This window comes from Petromyzon marinus, chromosome 83 (genome assembly GCF_048934315.1).
Source record: "Petromyzon marinus isolate PM22_M1 ecotype Great Lakes invasive population chromosome 83, UKy_Petmar_22M1.pri1.0, whole genome shotgun sequence".
In the NCBI taxonomy this organism is placed as follows: domain Eukaryota; kingdom Metazoa; phylum Chordata; class Hyperoartia; order Petromyzontiformes; family Petromyzontidae; genus Petromyzon; species Petromyzon marinus.
This window is the reverse complement of record NC_133748.1, coordinates 6,140,532-6,158,198: the sequence shown is the minus strand read 5'-3', so window position 1 is coordinate 6,158,198 and position 17,667 is coordinate 6,140,532. Positions and strand designations below refer to the sequence as shown.

General features: G+C 47.9%; 1 protein-coding gene across 2 annotated transcripts in view; it reads right to left on the bottom strand.

Annotated features, from left to right (window-relative positions):
- Window positions 1-11,959: 11,959 nt before the first annotated feature.
- The window catches only part of LOC142907796 (uncharacterized), a 32,691-nt gene continuing 26,983 nt past the window's right edge, over window positions 11,960-17,667 (bottom strand). For both annotated transcript variants that reach the window (XM_076057602.1, XM_076057601.1), the window contains one exon: window positions 11,960-12,370. In XM_076057602.1, coding sequence (XP_075913717.1) covers window positions 12,182-12,370 — 189 coding nt within the window. In that variant the 3' untranslated portion in view covers window positions 11,960-12,181. The remainder of the gene's footprint in view (window positions 12,371-17,667) is intronic.

Here is a 17,667-nt window from a genome sequence, read left to right as displayed (position 1 = left end):
TTTCCGCTGTTCCCACACCCCATGCCGCCCTATCCATTCAGATGTCGGAATGCTCCTGTCCCGTTATTTGAATCCGAAATCTCACCTATAACAAAAGGCATTCAGATGCTTCCGCACCCGTGCCACCCTGTCCATTCAGGGGCTTGGCTATTCTTGTCCCTTTGTTATCTAGATCCCTAATTCTGCCTAGAACAAAGGCGTTCCGCTGTTCCCACAACCCGTGCTGCCCTGTCCATTCAGATGTCGGAATGCCCCTGTCCCGTTGTTGTTTGGATCCGTAATCTCACCTATAACAAAAGGCATTCAGATGCTTCCACACCCTTGCCGTCTGTCCATTCAGAGGCCTGGCTATTCTTGTCCCATTGCTATCTAGATCCCTAATCCTAACAAAGGCATTCCGATCCGTACCCCCCTTGGCCTCCTGACTCGTGCTTGTGTGTGTGCGGTTTCACTCGCGGTGGCTCAACGGCCTCTGCCGTGACCACGTAACTTTAATATCAGGTCACGGCGCTGCGGTGCATGTCAGCCTCGGGGGTAGATCGCCCAATTGCCCGGCCGCAGGAAACCATGAAGGCTTTCTTCAATTAGCTCAGAAGAGGCGACTCCGCTCCCACTCAATGTTCATTCACACGTGATGGAAGGCATATGGGTCAAAACGTTGGACATCGTGCAATTCACAAACTCATACTGGAGAGCTGCACAGCACAGCCACTGAAACCTGTGCAGTCGTAATGACTACATTGGTTGAAGTCTCCTTGCTGCACCACATGAGGAGCTAAAAAGTTGCCTGGCACGCGTTCGTATCAAGCCGGCTGTCGACTGCAGGCCACGGGGCACTGGAAGTTTTTGGGAGCTACCGGAATGCCACCTTTCCTGCAGATGCTTATCCTGGATCCCCACTCTGGCACGACCCAGCCGGTTTATACCGGTGTCGAATCTGGTCCTCCCTTGAATACCTTTCTTTTCTCCCCTAGTCCATCATCATCATCGTCCTCCTGCTGCTACTGCCACTCTCTGCCACCGGCTCCCAGCTATGAACAGGCCTACGCCAACCCCTATCACTACCCCTACCACACTCTCTATGATTACCCCTACTCTTATCACACACCCTATAACTACGCCAACCCCTATCACTACCTCAACCCCGATCACTACCCCAACCCCTATCACTACCCCTATCACTACCCAAACCCCTATCACTACCCCTACTGACACTACCCAAACCCCTATCAGAACCCCTACTAACACTACCCCAAACCCCTATCACTACCCCTACTAACACTACCCAAATCCCTATCACTACCCCTACTAACACTACCCCAACCCCTATTACTACCCCTACTAACACTACCCAAACCCCTATCACTACCCCTACTAACACTATCCCAACCCCTATCACTACCCCTACTAACACTACCCCAACCCCTATCACTACCCCTACTAACACTACCCCAACCCCTATCACTACCCCAACTGCTCCTTAACCACTCCCGCCTGTTCTCCTGTCACCATAACCACACAACCACCACTTTTAATCCCCCGTATTTATTATCTCAACCACTATCATCTCATGTACAATTTAATAACTGCTGTAAAACACCTTAGATTAAGGCGCTGCTATGTAGTCATTAATATAAACTATAAGAATAAGGGGCTGCTATACATAAATTGTGGTATTCCAGTAACTTATATAGCAGCACCTTTTTCTTATATCCTCTATATATGTCAGTGCCTTATTGTTATATTTTATATAGATTTATATACAGCAGAGCCTATTCGCATATTTTATATAGATTGATATATAGCAGTGCCTTATTCTCAGATCGTTTATATATTTACATATATCACCGCCTTATTATAGCTTTTAAAGGTTTATATATAGCAGTGCCTTATCTTTATACCCTATACTGTCCAGCAATTATTGGTTTAAGGCTTATAGCAGAGAAAGCAAAGAGATAAAAAATAGACTAAATAAGATATAACGTGGGCAACACTAATATGCATTGGAGTTTATCAACAAAATCTTATATCAATAGATGAATAAACCTTGATATGGTATCCTGAATTTGAGTTTTTAATTATAAAGTTGTCATGCACTGAAGCGTTTCATGCTTCATTGGACTAAGACTTATTTTTACTCCCCCCCCGCCCCCTTGACAATTTTCCAATGTAGAACCAATTCACCCTTGATTTAAAGCTTTCGTAACTGCAGGAATCCATGCTCTTTGGTTCTTTTGGTAAAGTCACTTAGTTAGAAATAAAAGAAAATAAAACAAATCACGATTTTTCGATCACAACACAAGCGGTCGTCATCAGACAAAGGAGTCAGCCTCTAAAGGCAAACTGTTTATAAGGGTTTTGGGATTGGCGTAGCCCAAGTGCACCAACAACAACAGCAGATGCACGGGTGGTGCACGAGTGCCAATGCAGCAACAATGCCAATGCAGCAACAATGCCAATGCAGCAACAATGCTAATGCGGCAGAAATGCCAAACGCTGGGGATGCGGGGGGGGGGGGGAAATAACTCGGAAAAACAGACTAGTACCCAGCAGATATGATGGAACAACCATAAACAGTTAAAGTTGTACCTGGTTACTAACACCCTTCCAATGATTGCTCAATTTGTATCCATCTTCTCGGTTGAAGTTTGGTCTATGTTTATATATCTGGATGGCTTCATGAACAAACCTTTCATAGTAGCCCGTAGGTTTGCAGAGTACCTTGGTCTCAGAAGCAACAATATCATGCGAGCCCACAGCATTATAACAATGGTCAGCCACGGCAGAGGTATTGGTTCTGCCGTGTTTCAGATCTGTTTTGTGTTCGTGAACACGGTCCGAGACATGTCGTTTCGTTTCCTCAATGTAACTGCCACCCTGCCACCGCAGGTACAACTCAGTTTGTAACCAACGAATGTGTGGTACCACCGTGGCGGAGCAGCTCCGTCGGAGGCCGTATTCACCACCGTGACACCGCCACCGGGGAGTGACGACGCCGACGCGGAGCGCCCCTCGCCCCCCCCCCCCCCCACATGTATACACACACCCCACGTAGGGCCGGGAGGGAAGGTCACCTGGCCGACGGGTTTTTATCCAGAAGCCCCTAATGGGATCAAGCTTCATGGTTTCCCGCGGCCGGGAAATTGGGCGATCCACCCCAGAGACTGACACGCACCGCGGCACCGTGACCTGACATTAAAGTTGCGTGGTCACGGCGGAGGCCGTTGCGCCACCGCGAGCGAAACCGCACACACACGGCATGGGGCGTAGGAACCGCGATATGCCTGTGGTTATAGATGTAATTAGGAACTGAATGCCCTTGATTATAGGTGAGCTCCCGGGTCCAAATAACAACAGGATAGGAGCATTCAGGCCTCTGCATAGACAGGGCGGCGCGGGGCGGAAGCATTTGAATGACATTGTTCTAGAAATGGTCACGGATCAGCATGTGAAAAAGGACGAAAATAACTCAGCCTCTGAATGGACAGGGCGGTACGGAGCGTGGGAACCACGGTATGCCTTTGTCATAAGTAATATTACAGATCTGAATATGAAGGAGCACGGGTGGGCAGGCGCCAGAGCAACGGAATGCCTTTAGGGTGTATAAAATACGGAAGCTTAGTGTAGCAAGAGAGAGTTCTTCTTCAACATAATCGCGGCCCACGGAGCTTGGAGCCGGCCGTTCGGATCGTCCGTGTGACGAGTTTCAGCGCAGCCAGGCACGATCTGCTACGGAGACGACTCAAAGGATCGCCTTTCTACAGCGTTCAGCGCAGCAGAGTGGAAGTAATCGTAAGTAGAGGAGAGGTAAGTTTGGGCTATTTAATCGACGGTAGAAAGCGGAGCGATAGGCAGGATAAGCTGAATCTGGGATCCTCAAGGGATAGCCTAGGAGGGCCGGCTGACTCGCACAGACACACGTAGTTAGCGGGATACTCGCGGGGAATAAAACCGCTAATAGAGGATAAAACTGCATCGTGGTCGATGTGAGTACGAGGGAGGCGGAGTGTTTTGTGCTCGCGCGCATACGTGGCTGTTTGCGGCGAATACAGGAGTGCAGCGTCTGGTGATCGCGCGCACGCACGGTTGTTTACATCGAGGCGGAGCGCTTAGCGTGTGTGTGCCTACGCGGCTGTTTATGAGCGTGCTAGGTGTTCACGTGCATTCGCAGTTGGTTAACACGAGGTGGGCTGTTCAGTGTGCGCGTGCCTAAGCGACTGGTTTCGGTGGTGTTTAGCGCTCGCTTGCCTGTGTGACGGGGTGGCGGTCGCGCACCCGCGCGATTGTGTAATAGCGAGGTAGCGAATTAAGCGCTTGGCGTGCGCGAATACGCAGCTGTGTAAACGGCCCGTTAAATCGGAGCAAAGTAATCGCGGCGTGTTTGTATTTGCTTAAAGCGTGTGGAGCGTGGGTGGGAGGGAATCCCACGGCAGCGCGCCGCACCTGTTTATTCCCGTGCAGGACGGGATTTTACTTTGCAAGCACGCTCACCGCGGCACGCCGCCATTGAACAGTGTAGCGCATCGCAAGCACAAAGCGTACGAGCCGCTAATTAAGCTATGCAAACGCGGTCGACATCCCAGGCAGAGGTACAGGGGGGCGAGACATTAGGGGTCGGTAGTCTGGACCTGACAGAGCAGCCGGGGGGTAGCGGTATGAATGGAACGGGGGAGTCGGTGGGCAACGGCCCCGACAATTCAGTGATGGCGGGGGACGGTAGCCCCCACAAATGTGACATCCATGTACATCCTGAAATTGATCATCTGAAGTAGTACTTAAACATAACAGAAAATTTAAAATATTCTGATCACAGATGCTTTCCAACTTTAGCTCAAAGGACCACTTAACCACTATGGTAAAATCAGGAATTGAACCCTCAACCACTGCGCATCATACCACTTCAACAATTAGTCTGATAAGATGATCACGTTTATGTGACGAAGTCTCCACAAAAACTACAACATTGAAGTGTTAGAATTTTATACAAAACACCACAAGAAAACTAATGACAAGAATAAACATCTTAAAACAAGGTAGGACACCCACTTTAGTAGTTGTGCGATGAAGACAAAACTTAGTACTGTCCATCATACACACCACACAATATACAGCCCCAATGAACCAACTAACGCACTAAGCAGAGGTAACTCTTAGTTTCCCCTAAAGACAGCCCCCGCAGAAGTCAAAAGAAAAATGACAATGTCAACACGGTGTACAGCATTCAAAAAATCACTCTTGCTTGGACATAATTGTTACATATTACTTGATCTAACAGACACGAACATACACATTCTATAAATTCAACTGTTAACATATCCACTCAATATGGCTTAAAAGGTATAACCACATGCAACATTATTTGTTCCAGTTCCCCTATACTTTCTGTTTGACTTTTCAGCCACTACATTGCATCCAGCCATCTCTTGGGATCCAAATGCATGGGATCACAAGTGGAATTTCTTCAGCAGTTAATACAGCACTTTGAATTTACTATTTTGATTTAACATCCCTATCATTCTGTACCGTATGATACATGTGAAGATGCAATGACGGTGCTAATGCCTTCGAACGCGTAGAACGATTGAACGGCTTATCACCCGTGTGTGTTCTCTGGTGTCTGTGAAGATGGAATAAAATGACTAATGGGAGAATTCAATGACAATCAGCAAGCAAATCAGCTACAAAACCAAACTGAACATCTTAAGAATGTGTGTATTCAGTACACCTTTGTATGCCTGCGAGATTTGGACATTAAAACAGATTGGCAGAGATAGGGTATTTACACCCGAAATATATTGCAACATAATTATACTGCATCTAAGCTGGAACCAAAGAGTGACAAACGCATTTACTTTTACCATACATATACCAGCACAGTGTGATTCTAATACAACCACAATGTGATTCTAATAATTCTAATACAGTCCTAATCCCTAAGCCCCTAGTTCACATATCCGTCCCCGGATTCGCATATACTTACGTGATCCGAGGATATAAATACTTACATGATCCAAGGTTAGGGTGGGAGGATGACGTCACTAGGGAAAATAGAGAGATGGCGGGGCAAGAGAGGGAGAGAGAACACCCAGAGAGAGAAGGAGATGTCACCGGAAGAGGCGGGGTCAACGGGGCACTTCTTGGTGGGAATCGGAGCAGGGTGGACACGTATGCTGTGAGCTCGTGAGAAATAAAATATAGTGTGGCCCCTCTGACTTCGATTGGTGGACTCACTAAAACTGTTGGCAGCGGTGAGATCATATGATGCCTCGACGCGGTAACAGGAAGGACCCCAACAGAGACCCCATCGAAGAAGGGGAGGAACTTGTCTCTACTCCAAGCGCTCCGGACGGCCGTGATCCAAAGACAGCACAATCTGTAGGTGTGGTCGGAAGGGCCCCCCGAACCGTGAGATGATGGTGGTGAGCGAGGAACGACATATCCGAGAGCCCTCGACCCCATGACGGAAGGGAGCCCTGGGTGGTCTGGGTTGATCAGCTCACAGAGGCAGTCATGCTACTCCTGTAACAGTTGAGGGAGGACAAGGTGGCTACTAGCCCGGCGGCGCCGACGCCACCCATGGGGTCCGACCGGGAAAACCTACTGTGGGGACGCCATGGGCAACAGCCACGGTGGGGTTGGTCACCGCCCAAGACAGACCACTGGAGACGACAATACCGGGGATGGGTGAGAGCATGGCACCACGACCAATGGGCTCCATTCTCACGGGGCCAGCAGGTCCATCGGAGGCTCCACGATTTAAATTGGCAGCGTCGGAACCACTGAGAGATGTTGAAGAGTTACCTCAGGAGGATTTAAAGTCAATCTTAGTGGGGCTGACACCGCTAGCTGCCATTGGAGGAGCGGCGACAAAACACCCCCTTGGCCCAGCGGTAATGACCGCTACAAGCTTTAGGGGTGGAGCATTGGAGCCATGTGGGAGGGTGCTGGTACAATGGTCAGAGGTGCAAGGCATCCGTAGCCCAGGCGCGGAATTTATTCAGCCCGGGGGATCAGAACAGTGACGAGGGGAGGGCGCCAATCGACCACGCAAGTTTGGCAATGGTCAGAAGTTTGTGGCTAAACGAGGGGACTGGGGAGCATTTGTTCGCCGATTTGAGGCCAGCTTAATAACCATTGCTAAAGTCTACATCATAGACTGACAGTATACTCACTACGATAAAGAACCAGGCTACAGTCTATATTAGTGCTTTTTTTTGTTTTAGAATGGATAGAGCACGAGGCACCGAAGGCTCTTCCCATGGCCCTTAGTGACGATGCTTTAATTATAATATACTCCTCCATACAGGCGGAGAAAAAACAACACCCTGCAAGCAGCTTACCGAGAGATGGAGTGATTTTTGACCCACTATCCAGTGCTAAAAGATGATTCCAGAACCGTTGGCGGGAGGAAGGAGAATCAGCTTTAGGCCTACAGCAGCTCACTCATGGCCCGAGCACCATCTGCTTTCCCAGGGTTGGACGTGGGGGCACTGCCTGCCCCGAATGTACGTGGCACATCTGTCGCAGGCAACACTGCCCACAGGTCCCCTTGGGGACCTCGCCCAAACTGCACCGTCCATGGCAAGCCCTGTAAAGGCCCCAATGTGTGTGGGTCCAATTGGGATGCTGGCACTGATATCTACATCCCACCCGTCTAAAGCTGGACCGGTCGAGGCCTACCATGGACGTAGTACTCCACCCGCAAGACCACCCATTACATGCACCAAAAACCGGGTCACCGCGAACATCTACACCTTCAACAACAACCGCCATTTGCCACTAAGTGGCGGTCACGTCACCATGACGCTTGTGCCAGGAGATGTGCACATTGAGGCCACGTGAAGTGTTGAACGCCCGCTGGCACGAGGACATGGGGCAGACCCAGGTGCCACGGGTCGACTGAATGAGACGACTGGATCATGCACAACTTGTGCCCCCTTCTGTGCCAACTTGCTGTGCTTTAGCCACCCGGCGCTCCGCTCGTTGTTGTGAGCGTCGCTCCTTCGCCCTACATTGTTGTTGCAGGGCGACTGCCTCCAACTGCCCAGTAGCGTCTTTCACGAGCCTCCTCCACAGAGGCAGATCTTGACACCGCTGGTACCAGTCATCGGCAAGTCCACTCAGCTCCACATCCTCCTGTACCACATCACTTAATCTCTTCTCTATCCCATGCCGCACCCGTTTAGCCCCCTCGATCTGGCCAAACAAAAGCTGTTTAGGCATGCGGTGGCTGGGCATGCGGGCTACATTACCTAGCCAACGCAGCCTTGCCTGCCGGATTAGCTCACCGATGAGACTTTGTCCAGATCTTTCAATGATTTGTGAGCTCCTCACACAATCCAGCCTGATTAAATCCAGGACAGATCGTAGGCAGGCCAGCCTAAATGTTTCTAACCGGCGAAGATGTTCCGTTAGGGGGGGTCCACGTTTCGCAAGCGTAGAGATGGAAGGGAATGACTGTGACCGAGAAGACCTGAAGCTTCGTGTGGAGCGACAGACCAGGTAGCTTTCACACAGCATTATGCAACCGATTAAAATATAATACCACTCGACTGATTCGGAGTGAGATCTCTGCTGTCAAACCAGAGCCGGTCATAAGCACACTGCCCAGGTATGGGAAACTCTCCACTCTCTCCACAACTGCCCATCACCAATTGGGAGTTGTGGGGGTGGAGTGTCCGATGGTACAAAATACCCAGGAAGGTGCTTAGTTTTGGTGGTGCTGACCGTAAGGCCCCACCTCTTTGTGGCAAGCTCCAGGTTCAGCAGCATCGCCTCCAATTCCTCTGAGTGAGCAGCAATTACCAGATCACCGGCATACCTGGCGTGGTTGAGCAATAGCGAGCCATCCCTTGACCACACCCGGGCATCAATCAGCCTCCCATTGTATCTGTACCAGATGGAAATTCCTCCGGTACAGCTATTGAAGGCTTCATGAACTGCGTGGTCGAAATAGATGTTAAATAACGTGGGAGCCAGAGGACATCGCTGTCGCACCCAAAGGTGAAAAGAGAATGGCTCCAATTCGCGGTTACGTAGTTTTACACGGGCCCGCTCACCATCATGAAGGTCCTTAATGATCGTGAACAGAGGGTCAGGAACTCCAAAAGCACGAAGGACAACCCAGATCTCAGACCTATTGATGGTATCATAGGCCTTGACCAGGTCAATAAAGCAGAGATATAAGTCTTATTGAAATTCCCTACACCTCTGCTGTAGCAGACGGACAGAAAATATGGCATCTGAAACTGCATCTGGGCTCCGCAAACTTCTCTTCAGTGTGCCTGGCAAGGCGATGTTGAATAATCATTGCCAGGACCTTTGATGGCACACTGAGGAGTGATATGCCCCTGTAGTTGTTACAGTCTGTGCGGTCCCCCTTCTTAAAGATGGGGACCACCGGGGCAATCCTTGCCATCCTGCGGAATCCGTCCAGTGGTCCAGACTTGTGTTACGATGCCATATAGGACCGCCTTTGCACAAACGCCACCCTCCCTTAGCATTTCACTTGGGAGATCATCTCTGCCCAGTGCCTTTCCTGGTCTCAGACTCTGGATCGCCTTCAATACTTCCTCAACAGATGGCACCTCAGCCAGCCACTCACATGCGGTGACTTCCAATATTTGAGGCACCGCAGCCTCAGCAAGGTCATCCCCAATTTGTCTCACGATGTTTTACAGGATGAGGGATTTCCCCTCCCCCAGGACCTCACAGAAATGTTTAGGAAATCTGAAAATCTGTTCCTGGGGGTCGGAGATTGGATCACCGTCCTTCCCTCTAATGATGGCAATAGGTGTGGTGCTGCAAGTTACTTTTTTGATGAAGTTAAAGAGTGATTTGTGATCGCGGGCCATTGAGGCAGACTCCATCTTCTCAGCAACCTGCGACCACCACCCATCCTTGCAGTGCCTCGCAGCTCTCCAAACCTCCAAGCGAAGGCTGTGGAAAGCCTCCTCATTCCCTGACGTGGGATGCTGTAGACGATGAGAGTGGGCCTGTCGCTTTTTTTGCAGCCAGCCTGAACACCTCCTCTGTCAGCCAGGGTCTCTGTGGAGGTCTGGACCGTGTACCACAAGCAGCCATTGCAGCTGCATGAGCCACGATCCTTAACCTCGTCCATTTCCCCTCGACATCAGGAGGAGTGGGGGATGATGCCAACCCCAGCCGCAAGTGATGATAAAATTCTCGCTTGCAACTTTCATCAGCTAGCTGAGACCATGCCACTATGGGTTTGAATGGGCTCCTGGGTGTACACCTACCACCGGAGTAGAAGAATGGCAGACACATCTTACAGATGACAAGTCGATGGTCAGCGGGCAGATTAGCTCCACGGTAGGTTCTGGTGTCAAGGACATGGGCCTGCATCCGCTGCTCCGTCACTATGTAGTCCAGCAGATGTTCTTGCTTGGACTTGGCATGCATCCATGATGTTGTGTGGATGGGCTGATGCCGGAACAGCGTGTTGGTAATTACAAGCTCATGGACTGCACAAAAATCTAGCAGTCTCCTGCCGTTGTTATTGAGCTGATCTGGCCCATTACTTCCAATCACTCCATACCAGGTGCCAGCATCATGACCGACTTTTGGGCATTGAAGTCACCCAACAAGATGACTTTATCCCGAGGGGCCACTTTAGCTAGCACCTGTGACAGGAGGTTATAGAAGGCATCTGACTCACCAGTAGTGGTTTTTTGTTGATTCTGGACGAGCCCCGAGAGTAAGGATTCAGTCTTCTGGCTTTGCCAAATGGCATTTGGCCAGGAGACGTCATAGACGCCTGTCCCCCCGTGGCCTCCGGCACAAGCTTTATTTAAGTTTTAAATCGTGGTTTAGTGGTAATTAATTGAAGGTGGAGGGGTACCAGCCCCTCGCACCCGTCCAGAGCCCCTATTTGGCCGCTGTCGCGGTTACAAACGCCATGCGGGGAATGGCCAATCTAAATTGGCTCTCTCTTTTAAGGTCCGATTTACCCTTTGTATGTACTGTCTTGTCTTACAAGTTATTCATTTACTATTGTCTTAAATACTGTTCTGTATACACACATTTTTAATCCCTACACAAACACAAAGTAACAGTTCTCTGGTTGAGTTCGACATTGCTTGTTTATTGACCAACAAAAGTGTATTTTTCTTTCATTCCGTTGGATTCGTACAGGATGTGGTTTAGTCGAGGATGACGTTATTTTCAGGGGGGAAGGGGGTGCGTGATATAGTCCTATTTCTTACGTGATCCGAAGGTATAAATAATTACATGATCCGAGGTTACAATGGGAGGATGACGTCACAATGGAAAGGAGAGAGACGGTGGGAAGAGAAAAAGAGAGAACGCCCAGAGAGAGGGGGGGGGGGGGGGACATCACTTGAAGAGGTGTGGCGGATAGGGAAACGGAGTAGGGTGGATGCGTGCAACGTGCACCTCACAATAAATAAAGTATAGTGTGGCCCCTCTGCCTTAGAACGTTGGATTCTCTACACATACATACATATAACATGCCTACATACGAACACATTGCGAGTCTAATACAGGAAGTCATAGAAGGCATCTGACTCATCGACTTTTCCTGCATCCCTCCACTGATGTTTACCTTCGGTGAAGGCATGAGCAACCACCGTTCCTCGCCTCCGGTTGATGGGGATGCGAGCCCACAGTAGCCTGGGGCTTACAGGTCCACACACCTTACCGCCACGTTCCCACACCCCTTCATTCTTGGTGAGCCACTCCTTGTTGTTTGGCATTTCCCTTCCACGAGTAAAGTACCATATAAACAACCCCCGACCTCCTCAGCGGTTTTGCATGGTAACCACAGCCGCCCACGCGGTCTCGAGATGAGTGCGAGGGGCTGGTTACCCCTTCACCTTCAATGTAATTACCGTGAAAACACATGGAAAATATTTCACACATACACACTTGCGTACATAGACACACGAGTGTACATGTAGTGAATAACTCGGAGACGATAAGACTTGGAAGCACTTCTTTATTAACGAGCACCATCGGGGTTAACAAACTTAATATTTAGTCCGTCTATTGTCGGCGATGTTACTCAGGCAGGGCAGTTGGTAGGCTGCCTGATGAGCGGCGCCCCGAGAAGGTAGAGACAGAGACGACGACGATGGACTTCAGCAGCACGACAGGAATCTCACTCCAACAACAGCCCCGAGGTGCCCCACAGGGGCCCCTCTTATACTGTCAGCGTGGCCTGGCTCCGCCCCGGCCACGCCCCCTTTCTGTAGCCTAATAGCAGGTTCCTGGTGGGCCCCTTCTGTGACCTTTCCCCTAGATCCTTGTCTTGTGTATATCCTGGCCTGCTGACGTGAGGACTGCCGTACGCCCCAGATCTCCTTTTCTGCCAGCAGACAGTGCTATGCCGCTACATACATACACAGCAGTGTACAATCAGACACATGAGTGGACATACACACGGGAGGCCGTCTGCTACAGCCTGGAAACTGATGATCATCTTTGCTGTCTTACGGTATTATAAACCACGCTTTCAAGATATACCATTCAGATGATTATGTAACGTTCATGACAGCAATTATAATAATTTTGGTTGATTGAATATAACAGATCACCGTTGGTGTCGAGATGCACCCTTATCAACACGAGTGTCCTTAAATAAATTGATGAAACAACGTCGACACAACAGCTGAATGCAAAGTGCATGAAAGGCAAAATTAGAATAAAGGATATATGGATCCTATGGGCGAGTATGAGAGATATTTCACAAATGAGAATGAGTATCCGAACCAGTGTGCTGTGGTAAAGGCAAACAAATGGATGTACGCCCTTGAAAAAGGCGTGATGCACATTAATAAAACGAATCCATTCACAACACTCATTGAACACACGATGCTCCTTGATCTTCAATAACGTGTACCAAGAATTATCAAGCTGAACTTGAGGCCAAGCTGAGCATGAGGCCAATATTCTCAATATCATGAGTAACTAGCTAAGTTATCCGGCTTCGCATGGGTCTCAGTAATCAAATGTTAAGAGTAATGTCTTGCCATGTTGTCTTAGAATAATTTAATGCTGCAAATGAAGTCGGTAAACGTGTATTTTGTTACGGTTGTTTTTATTGTGTGATACAGTCACATAACTTGTTTGTTTGATATGAGAACAGCTTTAAAATGTGTTAACATTGGAGAGCTTCAGGATATACAATATTGGATGTATTGTCACCTAGTGCCAATATGCATTTTTTTCGCATTGCCAACTCTGGAGCGACCAACATAGAGTTGGAATGAGAGAAACATGGGCTTAGCAGGCTTAAGCTAACAACTTTGAGTGATTGACCCTGTGCCTTGTTGATGCTCAATGCAAAACTGAGCTGGACAGGGAATTGAAGGAGTTTAAATTGAAAGAGCAGGTCAGAGGTAATGGCTGGAATGCGTGGAATTAATCCTGCTGCATGGTCAGTCATGATGGTCGATTCAATTACACGGGGCATCATTTTCTTCACAGATAATCGCGTACCATTGCAAAGTGTTGGTGGGTCTAGATTCCTAAGAAGCATGATGGGTGTGCCAATATTGAGGTTGGGTTTGTGTGGAGGCACACCAGGTGGTTGCAGAGAGTTGAGAAATTCTGTAGGGCAATTGGCTGCCTCATTAGTGTCCAGTACAGTGTCAATTGACCTGTATGTATGAGAAATACCTGGTAATTCAGAAAGGAGGTCGTTGTTAGTGATATTGACAGCGTCATTTTTTGGTGCGAGGATGCCTCTTTTGCATAGCCAATTATGGTCATGTAAGTGGTGAAACATCACCAAATACAACTTATACAAGTTACTGAAGTGTTGCAACTGTTGTGCCAATGTTGGTCATAGAGATACTTCTATCTGCATTGTCATTGCCCATTTTCAGCAGACTTACAGCAAGCTGTGGCTTTGCCAGTGGTCCTGGTAATGTTGCAGGTAGGTGCCTCTGCGTTATCCAAATTAAAGTTCAATTTGAAGACAGATTGAGCTGTTCTTCAATCCTGTCAATAGTGACAGCAATGTATAATAATGCAACTGTATTGGAGATAATGTTGCTCTGCCGGATTTTGGCCAAAAGAAGATTTATAAATAAAGTTTTGCCGGAAATAAAATGGCACCACTAGCCGTGAAAACAGCAATAATAATCTTGTTGAAGCCTTCTCTTTGGCTTGGAAGCAGACTTTGCTCATGCAGTACGATGTATTCAGTAAGCTGTTGCTTGTTTTAGTTGGGTTCTCGCAAAAGGCTATGTGGCACAATATTATCTTTGTTTTGTTCTGGTTCAGGAAGGGCAAAAGTTTAGAGGCTAGCTCCACCTAAATCCTGAACTTATCTTCAATGATAATAAGAGCCTGATTGAAGATGGCATCATTGTAGTGATGTAGCAGGTTTGGATTTTGCACGTGCCTGGTGTAGAATGTCCTCTGCCAGATTCTCCTTGTGGTCGTGCCATAGTTGCAGAGGATTAGACACGGCACATGTGTGCAGCATGATGGCAAATAGGTTCCACACCATTGCTGGTGACAGAGTTGCAGCTGCCTCGTCCAAAGTGCTGTTCCATTGCTCATCATCCTCTAGCAGTCCTCGGAGTTGGCAAGCATATTGGTAAGTATCACAGATGGTGCCATCACCTATTCGCAGCTCTTCAAATGACTTAGGCCGTTTGGCCTCATGTAGAAGCAGTCTGAGGTACAAGCATTTAAAATTGTTGGGATGTAAGTGTAAACACGGCCAAGTGCTTCACTGTTTTTTGTGGGTAATTTAACACATTTTGTCCAATATTGCGGTGCACCTACTTTTCTCGCAACATTCCATGTATAGCACTTGGGTACCTCATGATGAAGCAGTGTCTGAGCAAAACATTATCCATACAGTGAAGGAAGAAAGCAGTGAGAGTTGTGTGTTGTGGGACTTGGGCTCACGTATGTGCATGTGTCCATGAAGAAGACTCTTTTCCTATTCTCAAGGTGCACGCTGAGACAAAACACAGTGGGATGTCGCTCGTGAATGGAGAAGTTGAGGATTCTCAATATGGCTTCATTGGTGCTGATGTGTCTACCAATTCAAAGTTGTTGAACCTCATGATGCACTGTGCCATCTGTTGTGAGGCCCAAGATAGCTATGTCAGATCCTTTGTTGACATACTTGCACACAAGCTTACCCCGAGCTCTCAATACTGATGGTGCATTGTCTTTGAGGTGTGCGCCTTTTGGTGTCATCTGGTCCAACACCATGTGAGACTGGGTACTAAGAAAAGTTGTCTCGAGTGTGTACCAATCAATTGCAAGGACAGTGCATACATTATCAGTGTTGTCTTTTTGTTTGCATTTTGACCGTAAATGTTGCGGTTAATGCAAGCATGATCCCTTGTAAAAAGGTATCAGTTTTGTTGCCAGATAAAAGGGTAAAAACATATTATATCTTGCTCCTGGCAAAGGTCTCATAATAGTTTTATTGTTCAATACCTAGCTTTATTAAAATATTTGCATTAGCGTAAATTGCCTTCATCATTTCAATGTACATCGAGTTTCTCAGACTAAAAAGGTAAATGTGTAAAATATTCGTCTGAGTTTGCTTTCCCTACTGATTGAAGCACGGGTTAGGAACACTGGCTTGTCACATGTGGCATAACGTAATGGCCATTTAAACATCAATCAAAGGACGTCACAGGGGATCATCGTGAAGGTGACTGGGCCCAGCAGCAGCGCGTTCACCACTTGTTGAGGTTGGCGGTTTGCATCCGGCAGGCCGTCCTGTTTATCACTGCGGGTGTATGCAATATTACGCCTCGTCTGATTCAGAGTGGACGTCAAAGATCCCTGACGTCATTAGAAACGAGCCAGCCATTGTGTCATGTAATTCGAGGACAATGTAATACAATCGACCTTTTTGCATCGCGACTTTTCCCATGACGTTTTCGATATATTGCGGGGTCGGCATAAGAACATTTTATGGGAAATTTTGGGGAGTTTTGCGAAGGCCACAGACGACACGCGAAGGCTAGCAGACGACACACAAAACGTTTAGTAACTCATAAATGCATAAACATATGTACAGTACTGTATAATATTAATGCATTTGATCTTTTAATACCATAAATATACCCACATTTTTTAAAAGTAATATTTTGTAAAAGTTTAAGTTTGCGAAAAGAACGCAAAAGCCAGTAGACGACACGCAAAGGCTGGATATGTAGAGATAACTTAAACCCCCCGGCAGGAGGTGCTCGCTCCACTCACCAAGGGGACCAAAACATTTTACGTTTTTTTTCTAGATCGCGGGGGGCCTGCGCCCCCTAACCCCCGCGATGTGGAAGGGTCGACTGTATAAGTGAGGGAATTTCAATGGCCCTACCACAATAATAGGTAATTTGCAGCTCTGCAATGTATTGTCAAAAAACCCTCACGAGGGAAATATTCAGAGTTCCAACTTGGGTGCATTGTTCACAAACTCTTCCATATTGATCCCGCTGCACGCGACTTGCTGATCGACTGTGGTGCACCTGGTTTATACTGCTGATAATTGAAGCTACCATTTTACCTAGGAATGGAATAGAACCCGTGCCCCTTGGATTGCAAGTCTAGTGTACGAACCATTGCACAACAACAGTAACATTTTGACAGGAACTTCATTTACCCAATGTAGCTGCGATGAACTGCCAGCAGGCAGTGACGTGGCCCAGCAGTCGCGGTTCATGGCCTTGTTAGAGAATTGCAGATTGAGCCGGGCGACCTGCCAGCATTATAGCTGCAGTGTTTATAAACCATAAATACGACTCTGTGCCGTCCGCTTCCCTGGACATTAAAGATCCCCTGGTATCAATCAGGAGCAAATCACTGTGTGCCGGCTGTATTGCTCACATTCGAAGTCTAAAAATTACCAAAAAATTACCAAAAAATTACACAGTAACATCACCCCCTGCTGTGAAAATATTGCAACCTGTATCTGTGAAACTTAGTGCCTTTGTGATAGCCGTGATGTGTGCATGACAAGTGTACTAAATTACTTCTGCTCAACTTATCCCCAGTCAAATCTTGACTTAAAGCTTTCGTGACTGCAGGAATCCATATTCTTTGTGTCGCTTGCGTTGCAATGACAAAACGTTGTAGTTTTTAGTTATTTTTTCTTTGAACCTATCTACGTGACTTCACCCAAAGACCCAAAGAATATTGTCCCCAGCCCTGCTAAGGTCAGAAGTGGGCAGCATTGAGCCTCTCAAGATGGCTGCTTCTGAGTGTCCACCAACAAGGTCAGCAGTTTGCCAATGCAAAATAATCGATTACCTCTGCAAAGTTATGACGATTTATGTACGTAGATTACATCTGCATCACAACCCAAGCCTGTGATTTTGGCAGCCTTGAATGTACGTTGATTAGTCACCTGGCCATGGTAGCAGACTACAGTACTGCAAGAAATTGACACGTCGGCCAAGCACAAGCAAGACAGTTTCCAGTGTGTTTCACCTACACAACGTTGAAGACAACTACGAGCTCAAACTGCATCTGAATGCCCGGTTGCTAATGTATGATGCAGAGCCTTTCTTCCTTGGAGTTATGTTGGAGAGGAGTCTGGCATTCCTTCAACAGCTTAAGGTATCCAGAAAGTTGTGCTCACGGCACAGTCTTCTAGCACGGCTGGACGCGTCAACCTTCGGCACTGTCGCCCACACACTACGTAGATCAGGT